Source organism: Etheostoma cragini, chromosome 9 (assembly GCF_013103735.1).
Source record: "Etheostoma cragini isolate CJK2018 chromosome 9, CSU_Ecrag_1.0, whole genome shotgun sequence".
Taxonomy (NCBI): domain Eukaryota; kingdom Metazoa; phylum Chordata; class Actinopteri; order Perciformes; family Percidae; genus Etheostoma; species Etheostoma cragini.
The window spans coordinates 5,005,894-5,028,816 of record NC_048415.1 but is presented as its reverse complement, the minus strand read 5'-3'; the positions used below and the strand labels follow the sequence as shown (position 1 = coordinate 5,028,816).

General features: G+C 39.0%; 1 protein-coding gene across 3 annotated transcripts in view; it reads left to right on the top strand.

Annotated features, from left to right (window-relative positions):
• Positions 1 to 22,923, top strand: part of LOC117950617 (contactin-associated protein-like 4) — an 89,848-nt gene that overhangs the window by 58,836 nt on the left and 8,089 nt on the right. For all 3 annotated transcript variants that reach the window (XR_004657953.1, XM_034881801.1, XM_034881800.1), the window contains exons 12-20: positions 825 to 944; positions 1,045 to 1,245; positions 2,257 to 2,419; positions 5,892 to 6,019; positions 6,648 to 6,818; positions 9,574 to 9,792; positions 13,217 to 13,456; positions 17,895 to 18,119; positions 19,355 to 19,488. Coding sequence is in view for 2 of the 3 variants with exons in the window: in XM_034881801.1 (XP_034737692.1) it covers positions 825 to 944; positions 1,045 to 1,245; positions 2,257 to 2,419; positions 5,892 to 6,019; positions 6,648 to 6,818; positions 9,574 to 9,792; positions 13,217 to 13,456; positions 17,895 to 18,119; positions 19,355 to 19,488 (1,601 nt within the window). In the remaining variant the exon portion in view is untranslated. The remainder of the gene's footprint in view (positions 1 to 824; positions 945 to 1,044; positions 1,246 to 2,256; positions 2,420 to 5,891; positions 6,020 to 6,647; positions 6,819 to 9,573; positions 9,793 to 13,216; positions 13,457 to 17,894; positions 18,120 to 19,354; positions 19,489 to 22,923) is intronic.

Below are 22,923 nucleotides of genomic sequence, written 5' to 3'. Positions count from 1 at the left end.
ATTTAACCCCTTCCGCATTATCAGAAAAAAACGATATATTCATATACGATATATACAGTATGTTGTTATATTTGGTCTAAACCTAGCTGTATCAAGGGACTTCTCTTAGGTCATTTACTGACATGCGGAAAAGTAACAAACAGCAAAATCAATGTGGGAAACGTTGTCGTTGGTCAGATTTTCTTCATCATTTTGTGTTTTTTCTTTGCATACTGTATATTTAATTATCAAAAGAAACTGAAATAAGTTGAAAGCTTTATTAGCTATTTAGCTTTATTTTTTGGCAGATTTTGGTGAGAGGACAAGTACAGTAAATTACAACATTAATGTATTTCATTATGATTGTGACCATTTTTATATCAGAGGCATTGCTCTAGTATAAAAATGACTTAGCTGCATCTTTGACATATTTGAAGCTTAGAATTTGTACTCCCCTTCCTTGATTGCTGTCAGCCATCACAGTATCATGGTCCTATTACAGTTATGCTACTGATCATTAGCACTCTGCTTATTCTTTGAGTGCTGTTACTTTTGAAGCTCTCCTATTATTGTCCTGGGGGGTAGTTCTTTAAGAAGACTCCAACTCGGATTCTTTGAAAGCAGAGCCATTTCCACCAAATGGAACTGTATTTACCCTTTGCAATATATTGTCAATTCCTTTTTCATAACTGTCTCTGACTGAAATGGAGCCAGCTTTATAGATGGAAGTGTGGTAGTCTTGAACTTTGCTTTTAGGAATGGATAGGGGAGATCTTTCATCGCAAATGCAATAGGAAGAAGATAATATTATTGTTGAGATCATTTTATTGCATTTTCTTTCACAGCAAGATATGAACAGTCATGTGAGGCATACAAACACAAGGGCAACACATCGGGACATTATCACATAGATGTGGACGGCAGTGGACCAATCAAACCCCAGCTCATATACTGTAACATGACAGGTAACACACATCTTTACACATTATCACACAGTATATCAGTACACATGTATTTATTTCTCTTTTTTCGTCTGTCTCTCTCTTCTTTTTGTCTCTCCACCAGAGGACATGGCATGGATGGTGATCCAGCACAATAACACAGAACTGACCGGAGTGCATTCGTTCCCTGACAGAAACCAACATGTTACCCACTTTGACTACGCTTCTGATGAAGAGCAATTAGCATCCATCATCAGCCAATCGGAGCACTGTGAGCAGGACCTGGCCTACCACTGCAGGAAGTCCCGCCTCCTCAACACACCAGGTAAGACTTACTGTAAGCTTGGTGATGTTTTCTGTTGTATCCAAGTTACTGAGATGGAAATCTTTGGAGGACAGTTAGATAAATGTAAGTTTTATTGAATGTGTTGTTTAGTTGTGTGTGTGTTTTGAGATGGTGGAGAATGGTGTGGTGGAGCAGTGTGGTTTAAAGGGAAATGACACTAGACATAAAGTTCTTTGCAAAGCAAGCTTATCTGAGGGATCTTTATTTGGAGCCAGAGAGGAGTGGTGTGAATTGCTGATTTAGTTTATTTAGAAACCAATTCAAACATCAATTACATTTAAAATGTGCATTTTCTCCTCCGCACTCCACTGCAGCGGCTAAAGGTTCGTTTGCACCACAAAGTCAATCAATAGTTGCTTGGTTTCAGTGTTCTTGTTGTTGTTGTTTTCATTTAAAAAATGTCACAATGGATTGCTTTTACAGTAGAAAGGCTCAAAGTAAGAACATACAAGCTGCATTTGGCACAAAAAGAATGTTTGTCTTCTTCTAAATGTACATTTACTCATATAAAAAGGACAAGAAAATACTTGAGTTTCAAACTGCACTGTAGAAAGAAGCCCATCTTGTTTTAACCTGGGTCACCACAACAAAGCCTACTTATCATCATAAAGTTTTCTTCATAAAAATAGTTTCCCATTTTATGTCCAATTTTAGTGGCGAGAACAGCAATGATGCACGGTCAAGGCTGGGCAGCAGTGCTGTAAGAGTTTAATAAAGAGCAGGGACAGAAGGGTGGTGGTTTGTGTTGGAATCCTGTTAGATGGCAGATTGAAGACAAATAGAAGAGAGGAAGGTAAAAGAAAAGAAGACCTTTCAATGTTCAATTTGATATGGAAGTGCCGACTTAGACACAAAATGTGTTGTGATGAAAACATAGATAAGTGACAATTTTCTCTCAGCTTCTGTAGAATGCATTATCTTACCTCTTTATTGGTGTGTGTGTGTGTGTGTGTGTGTGTGTGTGTGTGTGTGTGTGTGTGTGTGTTTCAGAGGGTACTCCTTTCACCTGGTGGGTAGGAGGTCCGGGTCCAGGTCAGGTCCAGACGTACTGGGGCGGGGCTCTGCCGGGCAGCCGGCAGTGTGCTTGTGCCCTGCAGGACAACTGTCTGGATTCAAATCACTTCTGCAACTGTGATGCTGACCACGACCAATGGTACTGTACCTTTTAATATGGTTCTGTAAGAAGTGTTTACAAGAAAGATTTGGCAAGTTCTCTAGAAACATTACTGAACCCAGTAAACACTGTTCATGTATTTCTTAATCACAATGCATGGGTCTTTAGAATCTGATCTTTTGATTATTAATATTAAATAAGCAATAGTGCATGATATGAAATGCAGAAAAAACTTAATTCATTCATATAATAACAACTGAGTGTTCTTATATGAAAAAAGATTAAGATATGGCCAAAGAACCCCATAACACCACAATAGCCAATGTGTGGTCCACCAAGTTCTTTCCTACGTCCATATTGGGACGGAGTGCGTCATTGCATTAAAGGAAAACAATGGAGGCAGTGTTTGTCAGTTTAGCAAATGATAATTTGAGCATTACCAGAGAGTTAATTGGTAATAATGAGTGTTGTTTCAATGGTTAGCTGCACTTTAAAGGAATACGCCATTGTTTGTTGAAATAGAGCTTATCATGGTCTCCCGTAGCTGTAGATAGGTGGCCAACATGTGGCCTGCAAATTCACAACGAGTACAAATAGCAATGCAGATTACGACTAGACGATTTCCTTGATTTAGGACTATATTGGGTGAAAACACAGCCAAAGCACTGATACATGGCGCTGAGAAATCACGCAGAAACGCTGTGTGAGTACAGGTCTAATATGGGTTGATCTAGCCCGTAAAATAACCATGCGTCATGTTTACAGTAATCACTTACACTGTGGACAGACGTTTTTCCCAGTTGACTTTATCACACCAAAAAAAAAGTCAAGAACTGTAGGGTGCCTCACATCCTCGGGTTGGGATCGCAACCTCCTCCTCCTCCTCCTGTAATTTTATGTCCAAAGCACGCAGCTCCTCTTCTGAAAACTCTGATTCGCAGAGGTATGCTTCTGGATCTTGACTGTCGGAGAAGTCATTCTCTTCCTCTCTCACAAAATCTGCCATGTTCATTGCCATTCACTATCTACTGTAGGAAAAATAGCTCGCTATTCACGCCGGGTATGTTGATGGAAGATGGGGGGTTTAAGGTGCTGCATGATCTTTGCACCCATGTAGCAGTGCTTCGGCTGTGCTTCCACCCAATATAGTCCCAAGTCAGTATCTGCCTAGGATATCGTCTAGTCTTAATCTGCTTGCTATTTTTTCTCGTTGTGAATACAAAGGCCACAAGAAGTAATTAGGTTATACTTGTGTTTTTGTTGGCTCACTTTTACCTACACCATGCTCACTGGCAACATAGGATTTTCATCACTACACTAAGCTAACTAGCAGCGGCGGCACTGCTGGTGTTGCACCGGACTAAAACAATGCATGCACTGAGACAAAAAATGCATTGGCCCACCTAACTACAGCTAGGGGAGACCAGGATAAGCCCTATTTCAACAAACAGTGGCATATTCCTTTAACATACATTGGCCAGTGATTTAGGGCGGCATGGCTCTAGAGACGATGATGTTGCTCAGTCAATCAGTCCACCACTGTGACCCTGACTGTAATTATTATTTGATGAATTGACATTCAAATTTGGTGAAGGGACGGCCTCTAGCTCTCCCAGTAAGAGTGTTCGCCCTATGTTCGCCCCCCCAGGATTTGAATCCGACCTGCGACCCTTTGCTGCGTGTCATCCCCCATCTCTCTCCCCCTTTAACCACTGTCCCTACACAATAAAGGGAAAGGCACCAAAAAATAATCTTTAAAAAAGAAAACATTGGTGGAATTTGGTAAACATTGTACGTTGCATGCATTAACCATCAAACTGGTGAAACTGCATTTGTACCATAGTAAATGATTAAAAGTGTCACTATAACTCAACTTTAATGTCTATAAAAACAATACCTAAATGATTTGGTTTGACCAGCTATGAAAAGAAATATTTTAGTGTTCTTTTTCAGTACAGATGTAAAACATTGCAGACAATTAAACAATTCAGTGAAATTGGGCTCACTGCTCTAATCAAGTCATTAAAGGAGTTCCGTGTTTGTCATTGCAACTTGCCGAACTGGAAAGAAAAGAGGCATGCGACATCTATATGTATTTAAATCTTTTTATCCATGCTGTAAGCAATTATGTATTTAGGTCACCTTTTCCAATCCTGTGACCAATTCTGCAGTAAGACCCATTTTCCAATAACATAACCAATCCTGCTACTGTTTGCATAGCCAACGGCTCCTTCTTTCTATTATCTCCCTGCCTAAATCTGGGTGACTCCTACTTTTATTCTCATAGACTTTCTTCATGCTGTCAATATTTTATCACATTCACCTGCGCTGTGGGTGCCTACTGTCCTAGATTTATTCTTTAATAAAAATTCCCAGCAACAACGCTGACTGCTGAAACACCATGGAGCAGAGAGAGTGAATGGTGGTGCTGAATGTGCAGATGAATCACTCAGCCTTGTGTCAGCTGAAATGCTTGTCTTCATTTGAACATCTGCATGTAAACCTCCGAGAACAAATGTCTCACAGTCAAGACATTGAGTGTTGCAGTATGTCCCCCAACACAGTTGAGTTTGAGTTCAGGTCGCCTGTATGCATGATCAACTTTCAATGTTAATATCCTCTCCACGTCAACCCTTCTTTTTTTAAAGATTTTTGTTTTCAGGGTTTTTCCCTTTTATTAGACATGTGAAAGGGGGAGAGAGAGATGGGGGATGACACGCAGCAAAGGGCCGCAGGCCGGATTTGAACCCGGGCCTCTGCAGGACTCAGCCAACATGGGGCGAGCACACTTACTCATTGAGCTATAAGGCGCCCCACCCTTCTTTTTCTTTGTCTTATTTCACACGTTCTTCTCTCCTTTCTTCTTCCTTCTCTTATGTTTTCTTCTCCTACTCCTTCCTATATCCTCTTTTATGCTCCTTCCTTCACCTCCCCTTATTTCGTCTTCTCTGTCGCCATCTTCTTCCTTCCTCCTGCCCTTCTTCTTCACCGTTGCCTCTTTGTCATCCTCCTCCATCCTCTTCTTGTCTTTCTCCTTCCCCACCACCACTTTCTTTTTTCCTCTCGTCCTTTTCCTTCTCATCCTCCTCCACTCTTTATCTTCTAAACCACCTCCTCCCCTTATTATCCTCTTTTATGTTCCATTTCTTCTTTATCATATTTCTCTTTTTCTTCTCCTTATTCTCTTTATTCACTTCTGTGCTACTTCTCCCTTTTCTTGTTTTATTTCTTCTTCTTCCTCCTCTCATCCTTCTTCTCCTTATCCACCTCCTCTGCCTCCTTCTTGGTCACTACTTTTTCCTTTCCATCATTTCCTTCCCCACATCCTCCCTCCCACCTTCTTTTCTTTTTTATTATTTTCCCCGTTTTTTCTATTTCCTTTTGTTGCTTCTCCTTTTCCTCCTCATTTTACTCCCCCCATCTCCACTTCCTTCTCCTTCTTTTTAACTTCCGCACCTCTGCCTTCATCCCCTTTTTTCTTCCCTTCTTCTTCCTCCTTCACCTACTATAGGGCTAATGACTCAGGTTTGCTCACCCACAAGGAGACCCTCCCAGTCAGGTCTCTGGTGCTGGGTGACATCCAGCGACCAGGGTCGGAGGCCGCCTACAGGGTGGGACCCCTCCGTTGTCATGGAGACAGTAAGTACACTTCAGTCGCTAATTAGTGCTTTGCATCATGCTGCCATCAATGTTTTTTTCCCACACGTATTGTTGCTTGTTTGGAGATTCTCATAACAGTGTTCTGATGGATTTTCATATTATTCAATAAATTAGTTTTATTCAACTATACCATAAACTGAACTAAAGGAATCCCTGTATTGAATCTCCTTCTTCCCATTTCATGGCTTTTGGCCAATTAAACGAGCTAATTAGCAGACCAGTTGATAAAATATGACTCTCTTTATGTTCTTTACTAACAACTTCTAATGAAAATCTTTATAGAAAACTAATCGAAGTGATATACTGTATGTTACCTTGTTTTAATTGCTTCTAATTTCAGCCTTCAGTTTAAATGCCATATAAGATAAATCAACATAAATGAGATAGCGTAGCTGGAGTTGTGCCGTTGTTCTCAGCTAATTACCTGAACAGTTGGTGCATTTGTTTACTACACCATTTTCATTATACAGCCATCATGATGACATTTCTTTTAATTAGCTTTGTTCCAGAGTGATATATTCACTTTTTGAAAAAAAAGATTTTTCTTCCCTTTTGAATAAAAAAAATTAAGGAAGCATATGAATTATTTAAGAACTTTGTCTTTCAGAGAACTTCTGGAATGCTGCGTTTTTTGACAAGGAGACATCTTACCTTCATTTTCCAACCTTCCACGGAGAGCTTAATGCAGACATATCCTTCCTGTTTAAAACAACATCATCCTCTGGGGTCTTCCTAGAAAATTTGGGCATCAAGGACTTCATCCGGATCGAACTCAGCTGTAAGTTAGAACTCAACAATGTTCTGCTTCATTACCATATAAATGTTTTTGGGTTTTATCCTAAAAACTTGAGAGTGGGAGCCTGTCCTCCCTAGAAGAAAAGACAGATCAATCAAAAATGACATGATGATGTTAAACTTCCCCCTCACTAAAAATGGGTTGTTACTTCACTTGTAGTTTAACCATAGAGGGCTGTTTTCTGCTGGGGGAAAGTGTCTCTGTGCTCACCTTAAGTCTGAGTTAAAGACACCTACAAATCTGCATGTTTTTTGGCAAATCACAACTTGTGTAGAAGCCAATGTGCCACTTACACAAATGCAATGTGGGAACTTGAAACCACCAGAGCACAGACACTAAAGATGGACTTTCAGTGAAGCAAGGGACAACTTGTTGCAGTTGTGGCAGTTAAACCTTTGAAATTTAAAAAGGTCCATATTCATAGATTCTAGATTCTTCAATTAGGAAAAAGGAATAGATGCAATTTCAATATTTACTAAACTGTTTGTGTGGATAAACCAAATCAGACATTAGCACATGTCTAGAGAGGATCTGTTGTTTAAGTGACAAATCCCTCTAACAACTGAAGGAATTATCACTCTTGCCAGTCTGAAGCAAAGAAGGAAATGGTGTTGGGGTGGATGAAAGGATGGACGAAGGTCAATTTGTGAGTGTTATTTGCTTCTTGGCACTATTTAATGATATCATGCTGATATGGGCCTCAGATCTGAAAATGCTTATATGTGTATAGCACAATCATAAATGATTCTGCTGCACAGAAAGATAAGAAAGAAGAAGAAAAAGAAGAAGAAGTCTGTAGCACAAGGTCCTAGGAGCCAAGTACAGTACTGGCCAAATTGTGCGTTAGGTGATCTAACACAGATTGTGCTTCTGGTGGAAACCCCGTTATTGTTACAGCGGAGCACGTCTCTTATCTCATGGCACCATTATTTCTGCTATTATTATGACAGCAGCTGGTGTTGAGGTGACTCTGTATCATTATTACCTCTGTTAACATGACTGGAGCTGGGCCAGAGAGCAGCCTCTAAATTAGGTTATGCCTCCGGGTTTTTCTATCAAATGGTTCTATAATCCCACAGCAGTACAGTTTTCCCTCCACTGTCAGCATCATCCATGAGGGATGATGACCACTCGGCTAACTTCACCCCTGAATGTAGGCATGCTGGCAGTGTTATGATGGATGAAAGGACTCTATGTGGCCAGCTCACCTCTCTTTATTTTAGTAGTTGTGTAGTTAAGTTTTTAACCTAATAGAGCTGTGACAATGCTGTATAGGTTAATGACTAAAGCATGTTAACCTGCTTTAGGTTTGGAGTTTCAGTCACACTGGGATGGCACACACTTAAATTGCTTGCTGTTTAAATGTAGAATTTTGTCTTTCCGTGTGTTGGAAAATAATTAAGTAGGCTGCATTTACTGTACTTAAGTACAATTCTGAGGTGCTTTACATACACTTTTACATTTTATGCTATTACTTCTACCCCACTACCTTTTAGAGGACTTTATCATACTTTTTACTGCACTATTTATTTATTTATTTAATATCTTTACACACACACACACACACACACACACACACACACACACACAGAGAAACAAACAGATGTGAGTCCGTAGCTTCAGCAGTAAAAATATCCCTGCCTTGGGGACGTCTCTGAATAACCTTAGATCTGCGTCCGGCTGTCCGTCCGTCGTGCTAGCAGATAGACGGGCAGGAGGAAGTCATTACACACGTCTGCCAACAGACGGTGATGGAGGAACAACACTGACAAATGGGTTCACTGAAATATGGCACAATCTGGTTCAATGGATTTCACACATTTCATTTAGAACATCAGAAACATGAGATTACAACTGGATCTGGAAATTACATATTTGGTTCTGCTTTGTTTGTTTGATTGTCTGTCAGCCTGGTGTTGCGTTGGCCAAGTAACAACCCATCACATTTTGGAGCGGATCCAAAGCAGGGGGCGGATACACAAGTCATTTTTCACTTTTGTTAACATTGCGAGATTCAGCGTTTGTGCGGCATTCATGTGATGTCAGAATAATTGGAAAAAGGAATTCTCAACTGGGATTCAGACTGCATTAACATTGTGAGATGCCTTGGCAGAGGTCTGCACTCTCTGGGTTACCTTCTAGTTTCTTACACGTCTTTGGTAAACAAATTATTTTAAATCATTCATAAATAAGATAAGTGGAGAGGTGCCAGTTTAACCCCTGGGCACTTAACTCCTAACTGCTATCCCATCTCTCCATTAGTGTGTGGAACATGTGTAGGTGCATGTGTGTAATTCAGGCCTGTGTTTAATGTGTCTGCAATGTACTAACAGAGTGAAAAATTGTGAATAAGTAATTATTCTAGTTCTTCTCATCATGCTACAGCTTTAGGAGTGTCAACATCATTACACACAGTGCCATGATGGATTTTTTTTAAATGTGTTTCTGTCCGTGCAAAGATAGCACTGCAACGTGTTTGGAAGTGACATAAGGGATTTGAAAGGTGTCACTCATCAGGGGACACAATTATCGCAAAGTGTCAGGGAAGATTTTGTTAATCAGCCCATTAGAATTCGGCGGGAACAAGTCAAACTCACTCTGCTGATGTGGCAGTCGCCCAAGCATCCGAATGCATCTTCTTCTGCACCACAGTTTGTACAACAATTTCACTCTTTAACATGATTTTATATTTTCTGACTTTATCTGCTGTTGTTCTGCTCATCATCCTCCTTTCCAGCTGCCTCAGAGGTTGTCTTCTCTTTTGATGTGGGAAACGGGCAGCTGGAAGTGCGAGTGGAGACAAACATTCCGCTGAACGACAACAGGTGGCACAGCGTGCGAGCCGAGCGAAATGTGAAGGAAGCATCACTACGTGTCGACGAGTTCCCTGCCACCACGCAGGAGGCTCCTGCTGACGGACACATTCATCTGCAGCTTAACAGCCAGTTATTCATAGGTGAGACGCAGGCGTGTGAATTGTGTGTGTTTTCAAATGCCTTCAAAATGTGATACACATGGGTACAATTCAAAGTTTTTTATTTAAAAGCCTTAGTAGTGTTATGTTTTGGGTTTGGGTTAAAATGATTTAGGTTTAGATTCAAATTGAAGTGAGGATTAAGATTAGGTGTGAGGTAGAGTTATAAGGTGCTTTTAATCTCATCAGTAGGGTTGGTCAATTCTTCCTTTCGATTGCGGTTTAATTCTCAATTCCAATTCTTTGATTGGTTGAGTTGAAATTTGTCACATTTTCACAAATAAGAAGAAAGTTTTAGTTTGATTCAATGGTGGTTTGCAGTTTTATACGACTTTTTCAATCTAAAATAAAGCCAGACTAGAGTGCCTGGCCGCTTTGGAAACCACTACTTGTGCATATTAAATTGGGAAGCGATGATCGGATTTGAAACCAAATCTTCTAAACAGTTCCAAACAATTCCAATAAAAAAGTATTCTCCTGAAATCACTTTTTTCTTGTTACGATTCCAACTAGGAATCGGTTCTCTATGCCCAATCCTACTCATCAGTAGCTAAGTGCTGGTAATAATTGCTTGTCACATCTTATCCTTTCTTATCTCTGTGACTGAAGCAACACATGCACTTTGCATTTGGATTTTATGAGTGGAGGGAACCAGGAGATTAGTCTTTTTGTCTCAACTCATCCTAAAGTAGGCAGCAAATTCAGAGACATTGGTGAAAGTTATTTTGCAAAGTAAATTCTGCGATTCAGAACTTTGCCATTCCGTTCATATTAAACAGGACTATAGGATAAATGTTTCAGTCTGCACCACAGAAGTCCCTGACAGGACAGCTGTTGGAGTTGAGGAAACCAGGCAGCTGCATGCATCCAATAACAGGAAAACCACATCCTCAGAGTCCTTCATAACCCACCTCGCCTGTGGAGCTTTGAAAGTGGAGAGTAGTGTTTACAATTTGTTGATTTTATACAGCTGATTTTGGCTATAAAGAGGGGGGAAATTATTTCTGTGCTAGAAAAAAGAAAAGAGAAAGCTATGATAAGTATGGGACCCAACTGACCTGCTGATTGTAATATTGCCAAAAAAAAAACATACTGTGAAATCCATACTCATTAGAAAGATCTTGGAAAACAAGACTTGGAAAGTCTTTTTCTATGCAACATTGAATCAAGCTCTCATTTTCACAAGTAGCTTAAGAATGTAAAAGCATTTTACCTGATGACACATTGACTTTGAATCTAAATACTTTCCGACTTCTCTTCTACGTTAATGACGCTCACCTCCCAAGTCCATGTGTCCTACTGAAGAAATAAGTCTTTACATTTTTTTTTACAAATGTTTATTTCTTTTTTACAGGTCTCAGTTATGTCCTAAAAAAGCTTTTAGCAAACGTTACTCAGGAGAATATAATGCATTTGTTGGGGACTATTGTCACTTGAGGACCAATACACTTGTGGTGCTTAAGAGAATATTTCTAGCAGCAGGACAGCCTATGTGGGATTGATTCAAAATAAACTACAGTGGCCATGTCCATTGTAGTAAAGAAAATGTCACTAAGTGCAACATTGTGGCTCACTGATGTGTCTTTTGGACGACAACGGAGCTCTATGGCACAAAAGGATAAACCATATCAGGCTGTGACTGGAAAGGCAATACACCTTTCGTAAGATCTATTCATTGTTAGTTTTGCTTCATGGGATTTGTTGACAACAAGAAAAACAGTTAATGTCACTTAATACACAAAAAAAACAAAAACATTTTGAATTTAAACTGTGACAACATGTAGCTGGGGTACACCGTAAACCATCAGTTTTAACTGATTATTTAATACTAGAAGGACACATTTTGGGTGAACTTTTCAACAATTCCATGTTTCTCAGTTCCTCTTAAATTCATCAATTTAAACTGTCCTATCTTTATTTAATCTGTTCCACAGACATTCATAACTCTGTTTAATCCTATACTCTCTTCTGTCTGTGTTTGAGGGGATGAAAATCCACCTTGTATTATGAGGCTTTGAGCAAATATTATGGACTGTCGTTCATTCGTAAACAAGCATTCTGAAGAGCAAATCAACCAACAGCATTGATTGGCTGGCAGTGTTGAGCTAATAATCCTCCCTGAACAGCCAGAAAGCAGTAACCCTGAGTTGTTCTCCTTATATAGACAGCATTTGTGCTGGTACACCGGCGATGCCATTATGAAATAGATCGCTGTTGGAGAGGGTGTTTTGACAACGACTTGATTTACAGAAAAGCAATATGCATTTGGATATCTCTACTCTCTTGTTTTGTAAAATGAAGGTCCATGTGCTCCAGAAATTATTATTAATCCATAATGTGAGCAGCTTCCCTTCTGTGAAATCATAATTCGCAACACTGCAAATACATCTATATTGCTATGAATAGTGTGTCCCATTTATAATACATAAAATTGCCTGTATAATTTCGTAAGACAGGACTGTCCATAATTTGAATTAATAAACTGTAATATTGCCTTGGCTAAATTTATTTAACACGTTATTCTAATTCAGCTTCATTTAATGCCGTAGGAAGGAATTTAATTTGTTTACACACTGTAACACACATCCATGTATGAACCGTAGTTAAAATAATACAAATAATGTATACTCATATTAATTAATTATTGTATTGTTATAGTGTCTATGTTGGCTGATGTAAACAGATATCTGTGTTTTTATCTTCCTGCTTAGTTCTTTGTGTCACATGACAAACATCTGGACAGATAAAATACAGAGGGATGTAAGCTTCTCTTATATGTATTGTTGGCCCTGTTTTAAGTTTTGTCCACTTTTCAGGTTAATTTTAGGGAATATATTTGTAAATAATAATCAATTGTGTGCTCAAAACTGTGTGAACAGTGTGAGGTTTCTACATTAGAATGTTAAATGTCAGGTGAAAGGAGGAAAACATCTTAATCCTTGCTTTTTTTGCTTACGTCATGCTTCTCTGGAGTGTGGTCTATCTGTAAAGTGTCTTGAGATAACTCTTGTTATGAATTGATACTATAAATAAAATTGAATTGAATTGAATTCTTGAATCTCAGCCACACAGTAAGCCAATCAACAGCCAGCCCAGTGACCCAGGCAGTGTCAGTGTGTTAGTGCCCTGCAGAGCAGACATGGGGTCGCAGACATGTGCCTGTCAATCACTTATTCTTTATTGCAGAGAAAACAAAAGAATTACAAATTTACAATTACACAGAGACAGAATGAAACGAGTGTGACCATTGTTGCCAGATTGGGAGATTTTTTAAAATTTTGGGGATGCTCTTGAACATGGGCAGATTTTAAGTGCTGATTGGGGTACTTTGTGTTAGTCAAACCAGAGTCAACTCACAGTGAATGTGCTTGTATTAGTGTATCATGTGCACTGTTTTTGTTGGCAGGAGGCACTGCGTCCAGACAAAAAGGGTTTCTGGGCTGCATCCGCTCTCTGCAACTCAACGGCATCACTCTGGACCTGGAGGAGAGGGCGAAGATCACCCCAGGGGTCCGACCTGGATGCCCAGGCCACTGTAGCAGCTACGGCTCACTCTGCCAGAACCAGGGTCGCTGTGTGGAGAGGGACAGTGGTTTCTCCTGCAACTGTGACCAGTCAGCCTACATTGGAGCCTTCTGTCATAAAGGTACATACATTTAAATACACACTGGAGACTTCTTGCCAGTATAAACACCAATACAAAGACTAGAGCCCTGATATCATTTACGTTCTGCCGATCCAAAGACTAGAGCCCTGATATCATTAATCTTCTGTTGATCCAAAAACTAGAGCCCTAAAACCATTAATCTTCTGTTGATCCAAAGATTAGAGCCCTGATATCATTGACCTTCTGCTGATTTAAAGACTAGAGGCCTGATACCATTGACCTTCTGCTGATTTGAAGACTAGAGCCCTGATATGATTGATGTTCTACAGATTTAAAGACTAGAGCCCTGATACCATTGACGTTCAGCCGGTTTAAAGACTAGAGCCCTGATACCATTGACCTTCTGCTGATTTAAAGACTAGAGCCCTGATATCATTGATGTTCTACAGATTTAAAGACTAGAGCCCTGATACCATTGACGTTCAGCCGGTTTAAAGACTAGAGCCCTGATACTATTGACCTTCTGCTGATTTAAAGACTAGAGCCCCGATACCATTGATGTTCTACAGATTTAAAGACTAGAGCCCTGATACCATTGACGCTCAGCCGATTTAAAGACTAGAGCCCTGATACCATTGACGTTCAGCCGATTTAAAGACTAGAGCCCTGATACCATTGACGTTCAGCCGATTTAAAGACTAGAGCCCTGATACCATTGACGTTCAGCCGATTTAAAGACTAGAGCCCTGATATCAATGAAGTTCTGTGTCAAATGAATGACGTCTGTGTCAAAGGACAGTGGCACTTCTTTTTCCAGTTTTTTTGTCATTTTATTTCTCTTTCAAGCTACTGTTAACATCATCTTCAATCATAGGTACAGATAACATGATTTTGGATTTGTGAATCTGTAGCTTCACTAGACATTTTAAGATCCAACACTTTCCAGACAGATGCAATTATATTTGACAGACAGATTGACACACTGAACAAAAAAACCTTAGAGGAACCTGATCTGATTCTCGCATTTAGGTTTTTTGTCCCAACATCTGCCTTGATAATTACATTTTCTAGAAAAGACATTAATTTAGTAGGAAGTTAATAATAGGTTTGTGTCTCAGGCAGAGAGAGATGTTTGCTGTTAAACTGCGCTAGACAACCTACACTGGTGAAGAATAAAAGAGGAGTACTCACTGGGATTGTAGGTTTTAAATATACAGTACATATTAAGCTTTTTGGCTTGTTCCCTAAATACAAATATTAACCTGAAAATGAGCATAATATGAACACTTGCTAATACTATATTTTAAATAAAATTAATTTTCAGCACTCTATAATATTCTTACAATGTTACGGGACTGATTACGTATTGATTGTGACCATAATAGTAATACAACCTGTTTAAAGATTTCAAGATTTCATGTTGTTGATGTGGTTTTTCTGTCTCTCTATATTGAATTATTACAATAGTACCTTAATTTGTTTTTTACTGTAAATGTCATATTGCACCTTTTACTCAACAGTGAGTTTATATTTCTCTCGTATAGCATCAGTATAATAATAAAGTCTTGACTGTTTGATTTGAACAGCAGCCTATTCTGCTGCTTTTTATTGCATTGGATTTGCCAGCTCAGTTTTTTCTATTCAGAGTCTCTCCAAATAAAGAGGAAGAAATTAGTTTGCCAGTTTGTTAGATATGGCAGTCACAGGCCTTGATGCATTACTCAGACTCAGAGGAATGACCTATGTCAGGAATGCCCCGTCCACTGCATTGTGCTTGTCAACCAGGGATGGGGAGCCAGATAAAATCATATTATTTTTCAGAAATGTACAGAAAGGAATGTAGCAAAGATACATTCATTTCCGTACATTTCTGAAAAACAATATATTATATATATTATATATCAAATATATTTTGTCTGGCTCACCATCCCTGGTTGTTTATTAAAGCCCAACTGTCGTGACACTGATTCCAGCTGACCTTTTAAGGTTTCAAGCTGACTTTTTAAAACAAAGATCCTCTACAAGTGCCTTAAATATACACCTGATATCTTACCTGTAAGACTACAGGCTAAATCTGCACGTTTCGTTTCGTTTCGTTTCGTTTCGTTTCGTTTATTTCACACGTCATCACTGTACATTCAATCACAATTCCATGATGCACAACAATCATATACAGGACGCATGAAATGGGAACCCCAAATAAGCTACTAAAAGCTTTTCAGAGGGGGCCCTATAACAAACACACAACAACCAACACACCTCCAAAACTCAATTACCATGGACAAACAAAACAAACAAAACCCAAAAACAAACAAACAGACAGACAGGGAAAAGAACTGCATCGTAACTGTTTGTGAGCTATGTAGAAAATATTTAAATAAGAACCAGCATTGTTATTTTTACTTGATAAGAAAATAAACTGTTATGTAGTACTGAAGTAACCCTGTTTAGCTGCTTAGCTTACACATTTGGAAAAGCAAGACAGGTTAGATTTTGGTTTATTTTTAGCATTTTCAATCTTTGTTTGGAAAAAAAAATGGCTTTTATGGATGACAATTCATGTATGGGTTTGGCAAATGTAATGACATCCTGGATAACAGGTTTGGCTAGGGCTATTCTTTTTTTTTTTTTTTTTACACCTAATCTGTAACCCCAAAGAGTAATGTATGAAAGGCCCCTACCCCTGGAGGTAATTCTGAGATACTACTTAAGAACTTGTTTTGGTGGAACATGTGTACGTTCAAAACAGAAAACAGATTCTAGCTATCTAGCTGTCTGGATTTACCCTGCAGAGATCTGAAGAGCAGTTAACCATAGTCCTCAGAAATCCACCGGAGTTTGAAATTCCAACACAAAGAAAGCGGAAGGTAATAGGACATAAGAAAAACGAACATCAGAAAAGAGTCTCATCCGGTGGAATTTCTGGCAGAACGAGTGCAATCCCAGTGTTATTTGCCTTCTGGTTTTTCCACCAACTGGTTTCTGAGCCTGTCCAGATGCCGTGTAAACCTATCAACCGCTACCCACGTTGACAGATTTGCTTTAATTCATAAACATTTTACTGGCCTTTGCATGTTGCAACACATATAAACTGTACTGAACTGAACTGAAGCCTCGAGAGCCTTGAGATCATGCGTTTCCAGCCCAGGGTAACCAATTGTTTTAGACCCATTGTTTCACAATCCGTGTGCTGCCTGGTTTAATTCATGACAAATCCTTGCACACAGATAGCGCAAGGTGTAGCAAAAGGTTATGGGACACAATATATTTATGTTTTTAAAGCCTAAATCAAGGTAACCTGTTGTTTTGGAATACTCAGATAAACATTGATTTATGGCCTACTACTGAGAAAAAACTAAGTAATGTCCTGGAAATTAATGTGATTATTGATAGTGTAGTGGATAGCGAAGTGGTCTTGCAGGTTGTTATTTTTGCTGAGGAGGGTTTGAATCCAGCACGACAAGGATCATCCTAATTTCTTTTAAAACACATTTTTCCCACGGTAGAATGATGTAGTAAAGTAACCGGAAATGGATATAGACTACTACCAATCCACATTTAAATTTCAACAAACAGCAAGAATGAAAATGAAAATGTTACTTGAAATGCAGCAAGTGTTGATTAATTTGTAAGCTGACAAAGAGGTTTATTTGTGAGCTATCTCTGGTGCTGTAATGAGGCAGACGGCTTTCTGAAGAGGATACTTCAGCCAGCAGACATTAGACTGCCCCTGACTGCCTCTCTTGTTCACAGCTCGGCCCCTCAACACTTGTTTGGAGTGGGTCATATCGAGCCTGTTCTATCCTGAAGGTCAAGCAACAGGATTATCTTAAAGGACTCCTCTTGCCCAACGTGCTAATGTACCCATGCTAGCTATCATGTGATTCATCAAGGGCCCATTGGACATTGTTGAAAGTCAACATACCATAATATCAAATGTGTCACCACTGGAGAAATAAATTGTTAAAAGTTGTTCAACATTTTGGAGAATACACTCACATGTCTTTCTGTTCTGCAGCCTGCTGGTTAACTTAGCTTAGCACGAAGACTGGAAACAGAAGGAAACAGCTAGCCTGGCTCTGTCCAAATGTCCAGACAGAATTTAACAGTTTAAGCCAAAATGACAAGAAGGGACATTCTACAAAACATTTGAGATTTGTTACATTAAATCTTATCCTGGCTAAAAATTGGTTTACAGTAGTTTGATGAATGTGGAGTTATGTTAAAGGAAAAAGGCTACCAATAAATGTGGTTCCCTTGGCTTTTATCTGCTGATAGTATTTCAACTGGAAATAAATTGTTTTATATTTCCGGAACAGTAAACATATAAAACAAAGAAGAAAAGTAGTTTTACAAAGATTTTTTTCTTTTCTTTTTTCACTCCAAATCGAATTTCAGATAGTGACAAGCAGTTTCTTATTAAAGATGCAAAAGAGACATGCGTAAGAAGTTCACAAGTCAACTTTCTAACTTTCAGAGGTTTCAGCCAGCTTTAAGTCTTCAACATCCGTCGCTTACAACCTGAAGGAGCCCTATGAAATCAGCAGGAACAGCAGCGCCTTGCCTTCCTCCATCTACTCTGATGTGACACTGAGAGGAGAAAACATCTCCCTGAGCTTCAGGACTACTCAGATTCCTGCTCTGCTGCTCTACGTTAACTCTTTCTACAAGGAGTATCTGGCCCTGCTCATCAACAAACATGGTGAGGGCACTGACAGTTTTAGTTTTTCCGTTTTGTTTGCTACATTCAATTCTACAACCCCTTGTTTTATCTCATTGTTCTTGCATTTGCTAATGTTCAACTCTCCTCTCCTTGTCTTTATCCCTCTGCATTCAGTCTGTCATCCTCTGCTGCCTTCCTCTCCACACAGCCATGCTTATTGCTATGCACAATGTCAGGTTCAAAGAAAACATTTGGTGCAAATGCTATTAAATGATAAGCAGCGGGGGGTCCTTCTTCTCTTGTTTTTTTCTTTGTCATTATTTATTCTGTTCAAATTTTCTTCACTCATTTCACTGTAGAAATTCCAGTTGGCAGGGAGCAAGTGGGATTTTCCATTGTCCGGTGCCTGCAACTTGAAAATATTGGTGTATTTCATGCGGTTGTTTTTACTAGTGTGCAGCTGGGTTCCGGTGTTTAAGATTTGTTTTGTAATTTTAAACGCAATCTATTGTCGTGACGGCAGACAAATCCCTGCTGTTAGTAGAAGCAGCTTTTAGCTTTTTAATGAATGAGAGGAGGCTGAGGGATAGCAGGTTTTGAAGAGTTGATTAAGTCATCATCAGGTATCTGCACTCTTGGCAAAGTATCTAATTAAATCCCTGAGAGAGGTTTCTTTTGGATGCACCACAGATGCTTTTCTCATCTACCTCTCTACTGCTGCTGCTGCAGTAACAGGAGCCTGAGCTGCTGCACACAGAGAAACCAAACTATCTTAGTCATTTACTGAGAGTCTGAAACACTCTTTGCCCTCTGTAAGATTGTTTTATTATCAAGATGTGCTTTTATGATGGGGGAATTGCTCCCTATTCGTCTCTGGAAAAAAAAAGCATAGTGAGTAGAAAAAAGGGCATTCAATATTAAGTGTTTAGATCTTTACAAAATGATTATTATCTGTAAATTCTGCAAACATCTTGGAGCATCCAAATTATGTCAGTGATGTGTTATTTATTGAGTGTAACTGTAAAAAGAGGGCAATTGATTTTATATCATGAAAAAAATCTACATTTTTATATCACTGTAAGAAATATTTTTTGTACCAATCAGCAACAATGTCAAGTTTACATCAGATTATCTTGATGATTGTCAACAATAACGGTGCATAGTAACTCAGTTTATAGCAGCAGCTTACATTAGACCTATTTTATATCTCATGATTAACATTTGTTATTTATTGGCCGAGTCCAATATTGTATTGTTCTTCTGTGTTTGCAAAGATGAGCTAGAACTGAGGTACAAGTTGCACAGCGGCAGTGACGTGGAGGTGCTGGGGAGCATTGTCACAAACCTGGCTGATGGACGTCTTCACACGGTGATCATCAGGAGACAGGCAGACACAGTCTCTGTTCAGGTACACACACACACACTCAATAATTTACGTGACATGATCACCACAGACATTGTGAACCAAAGAGTAGGAAATAATCTTTTGTAATTCATTTCAGATGGTTGAGCTTCCTTTACAAATTCTGTTAGACTGACATCCAAGTAGTGTAGAACATTGTTAAATCAACACACTGCTCCTACTGCGCCAACCACCTGATAGTGAAGGCAGACTGCACAGGGATGCTACTGGAGCTGACGGTGGTTGTCATTTTATTGAAACTGCTGGCTGCCGCTGGCTGGTGATTGTGTGGCCCTGCGGTTCACTTGCCCACTGTAAATTAATCATGCATAAAGAGATATGAGTATGCACCTTAATTATGATGTTCCTTGCAGTCATACCATAATATGATTCAAAGTGGGATAATACTCATAAACTGGAAACTGTGTGCACAGATGCGTCCTAAACTCAAGTCCCCTACAGCACAAGATAAAAATGATTTACAAGAATCTGAAATTAAATTGAAAGTAAGGATGTCCTAAGATGATCCACAGGAACAAGATTGGTACAAACCCTGGCATTTTGATTACCGTAATAGGTATCGGTTAATAAATCCAGATGTTTGCTCCATAAATGACCGCTGTCAAAAATCTCTCACTCTGTTCTGTTATAACATTTAACGCAGCTTGTGAGTGAGTGACCAGCGAAATAGTGAAACGGCAGCGAGCACTTTAAAATGAATTATGACAGTAAACATCCATGAGCAATAATCCTAAAATTAGTGTATTATCATGGTAGAAAAAATTAGAATTAAAAGATCAGTCTCCTGTGGCATACCAGTGGATAACTTACCTGGGACACCGACCTTTCCAGATATTCCTCTGACCAAATGCTTTTAAAAACCTAATACAATTATAGTTAATAAATGCTACAATCCCTCCCATTTTTCAAGCTATTATTTCCCTGCTTTCCATAGCTTAACTTTAGTTTCAGGTTGATCAAAATTAGCAGATGTTTCTTTGATAAATAATTCCCCTTAATGAGTTACTAAAGCCCACATCTCATCTAAAGTAATTAGGGCTGTCAAATGATTAAAATTTTTAATCAAATTAATCCGAATTTTCAGTGGATTAATCAGGATTAATCACCATTTGCAATTACACCTGAATCCTAACCATTTTTTTTCTGAAATGCATACCAAAAGATAAATAACAGGACACAGATACATAATTTTCATATTATGTGCACTGTCAGTCCCAATGGTTGTCGTCTTGCCCTCGATGTCCCACTTACGTGCAAAAGAAAGGAACTGTTCTTTACATGACGCTCCTCAGTTTTTAATATAGTAAGCGCAAAAGAAGAAATGTGCCGTTACTCCGAGGTAATTGTTGTTACTCACTGATGTCAATGGTCTCCTGTCAGGGCCATATGATTTACTTGAGCCAAGACCTCTTTCCTTTTTTCTTTTTCGTTTTCATAGAGCTCGTGGATTTTCGTCATAACTGTGGCTTATAGGATGAGTCTTGAGACGCCACTTGCAAAACATCAAGGAAACCTGAGTCTTCTACAATGCTAATGGGTCTACAATCCTTTGCAATCCATTTTGCTATTGTGTTGGTCAAATTATCTGAGGTTGATTTTGTTAATGGTCTGCGAACATTCAGCGTGGTCTGGCGCAAACCACTTGCTGAACCTGACGGCCCAGCAAACGCATGTTTGGCGTTGACATGGTAGCCTACCTCAAGCTTGAACAGCTCCGGTGAAATTGAAACTCCTTGTTCCAAATCCTGCAAATAACCTTGTAATTGTTAACTGTACCATCATCATTCTTTTTATATTTGAATCCGTCAATAGGCCCACTTTGCTCACCTTGCTCCATCTCGCCTCTAGCTCCCAACCACTTTCCTGACCTGAATAATGTCACACTGCGCATGCGTGAAATGCGTTAAAAAAATTGACGTAATTAACAACAAACAACTAATTAACGTTGTTAACGCGCTATTTTTGACAGCCCTAATAAATTTAAGTGGGTGTATGGAAATCCTGGAGCTTTCTTAGTGGGTATACTGCGTGTACCTGTGTATCACATAGACTACACCACTGCCTATTAGGTCTAGTTCCTGGTTACATAGCAGCTAACCCTCCTTTTTCTCATTGTGCTGTTCATTTAAATTAAGGGCTGCAAAATACACAGCAGAGTTTTTGATTGCCAGCATGTAGTTGGAATGCGCAGCAAGGTCATAATCATGTATTCACAGACATTGTCCCTGATGAGACGAACATTTCCATCGAGAACTCTTTAAGGATGCATCCAGTATCAGAGTGAAATACCATATTTCAGATGTTGCGATGTTGGTTTAAGACCTGTCACAGCTAAGAAGCATTTTGAAACTGCAAATAGTCTATTAACATTTGTTTTATTTAAATACAACGGATTTTTGAATTTTGTAATGTTGCTGCAGCTGTGAAGACATTAGAGGTTTCCTTTGTTTTTTTAAATCTCTCTACCATCCTTACTGAAATAATCCAAACCTAGATAGAGGCATTAATGGGAAACTTGTAACAAACAGTCAACAGTAGCAACCATTTTGCATTAAATCACACGTTTTAGCTCCAGTAAATAAAAATAACAATCAAACACAAACACTCAACAAACCAGACCTGGTTGAAAGTGTAACAGAAGTCCATTCAAGTACCCACAGTTATTTTGGGTTATTATAGCCTGACTTACATAATGGATGGTAGACAACAAATTCTATATTACACAGTGTTCATAGACTATTTTACAGTGGGTGTCTAGAATATCTAATGTCATGTTTTGCAACTTAAATTGACAGTTCCTATTTCCAGCTAGTCTGAATTCTGGATACTACAACAAGTGTAATTAGAGTGTAAATTGTGATTCACAAAAAAACGTTTTTACACAGGTAGTTACTCCATCCAACACAATCAATCTAAGATATTAAGTATTTGAATGGCCCCTGACTCTTTTTTCCCCAGGCCTGTCACAAATAAATATATTCTGTATATAGCGACACATCTCACAGTAGCCAGGTTTATAAATTCCTCTGTTCAATGCTGAAAAATCTGTTTAGCTTACTATCTTAAGGACTGTGAGCCACTAAAATACTGTTTAGACTGAATAAGAAAAAGGCTGTTAACATCAGATTTTTTACGGGTCAAAATCACAGTAATTCTCAAAATGTTTAATTAGGTCTATCAAATTCGAATGGGACATTGACTTTGGTGTATAATTGGGGGAGAATACCTTGTATGTTGACCGTGAAGCAACATCCGAAGCTTTTTGCTTCAACAGTAATGACAACAAAACTCATTTACAGCATGATATTAATAATTAGAACTCATTCAACTCATCAACAGAAACATGGATTTCTGTGACCTTTCAAAAAGCCCTCAGTCAAAACCAGACCTCCAAACACCTTTATTAAGAAATCTAGACAC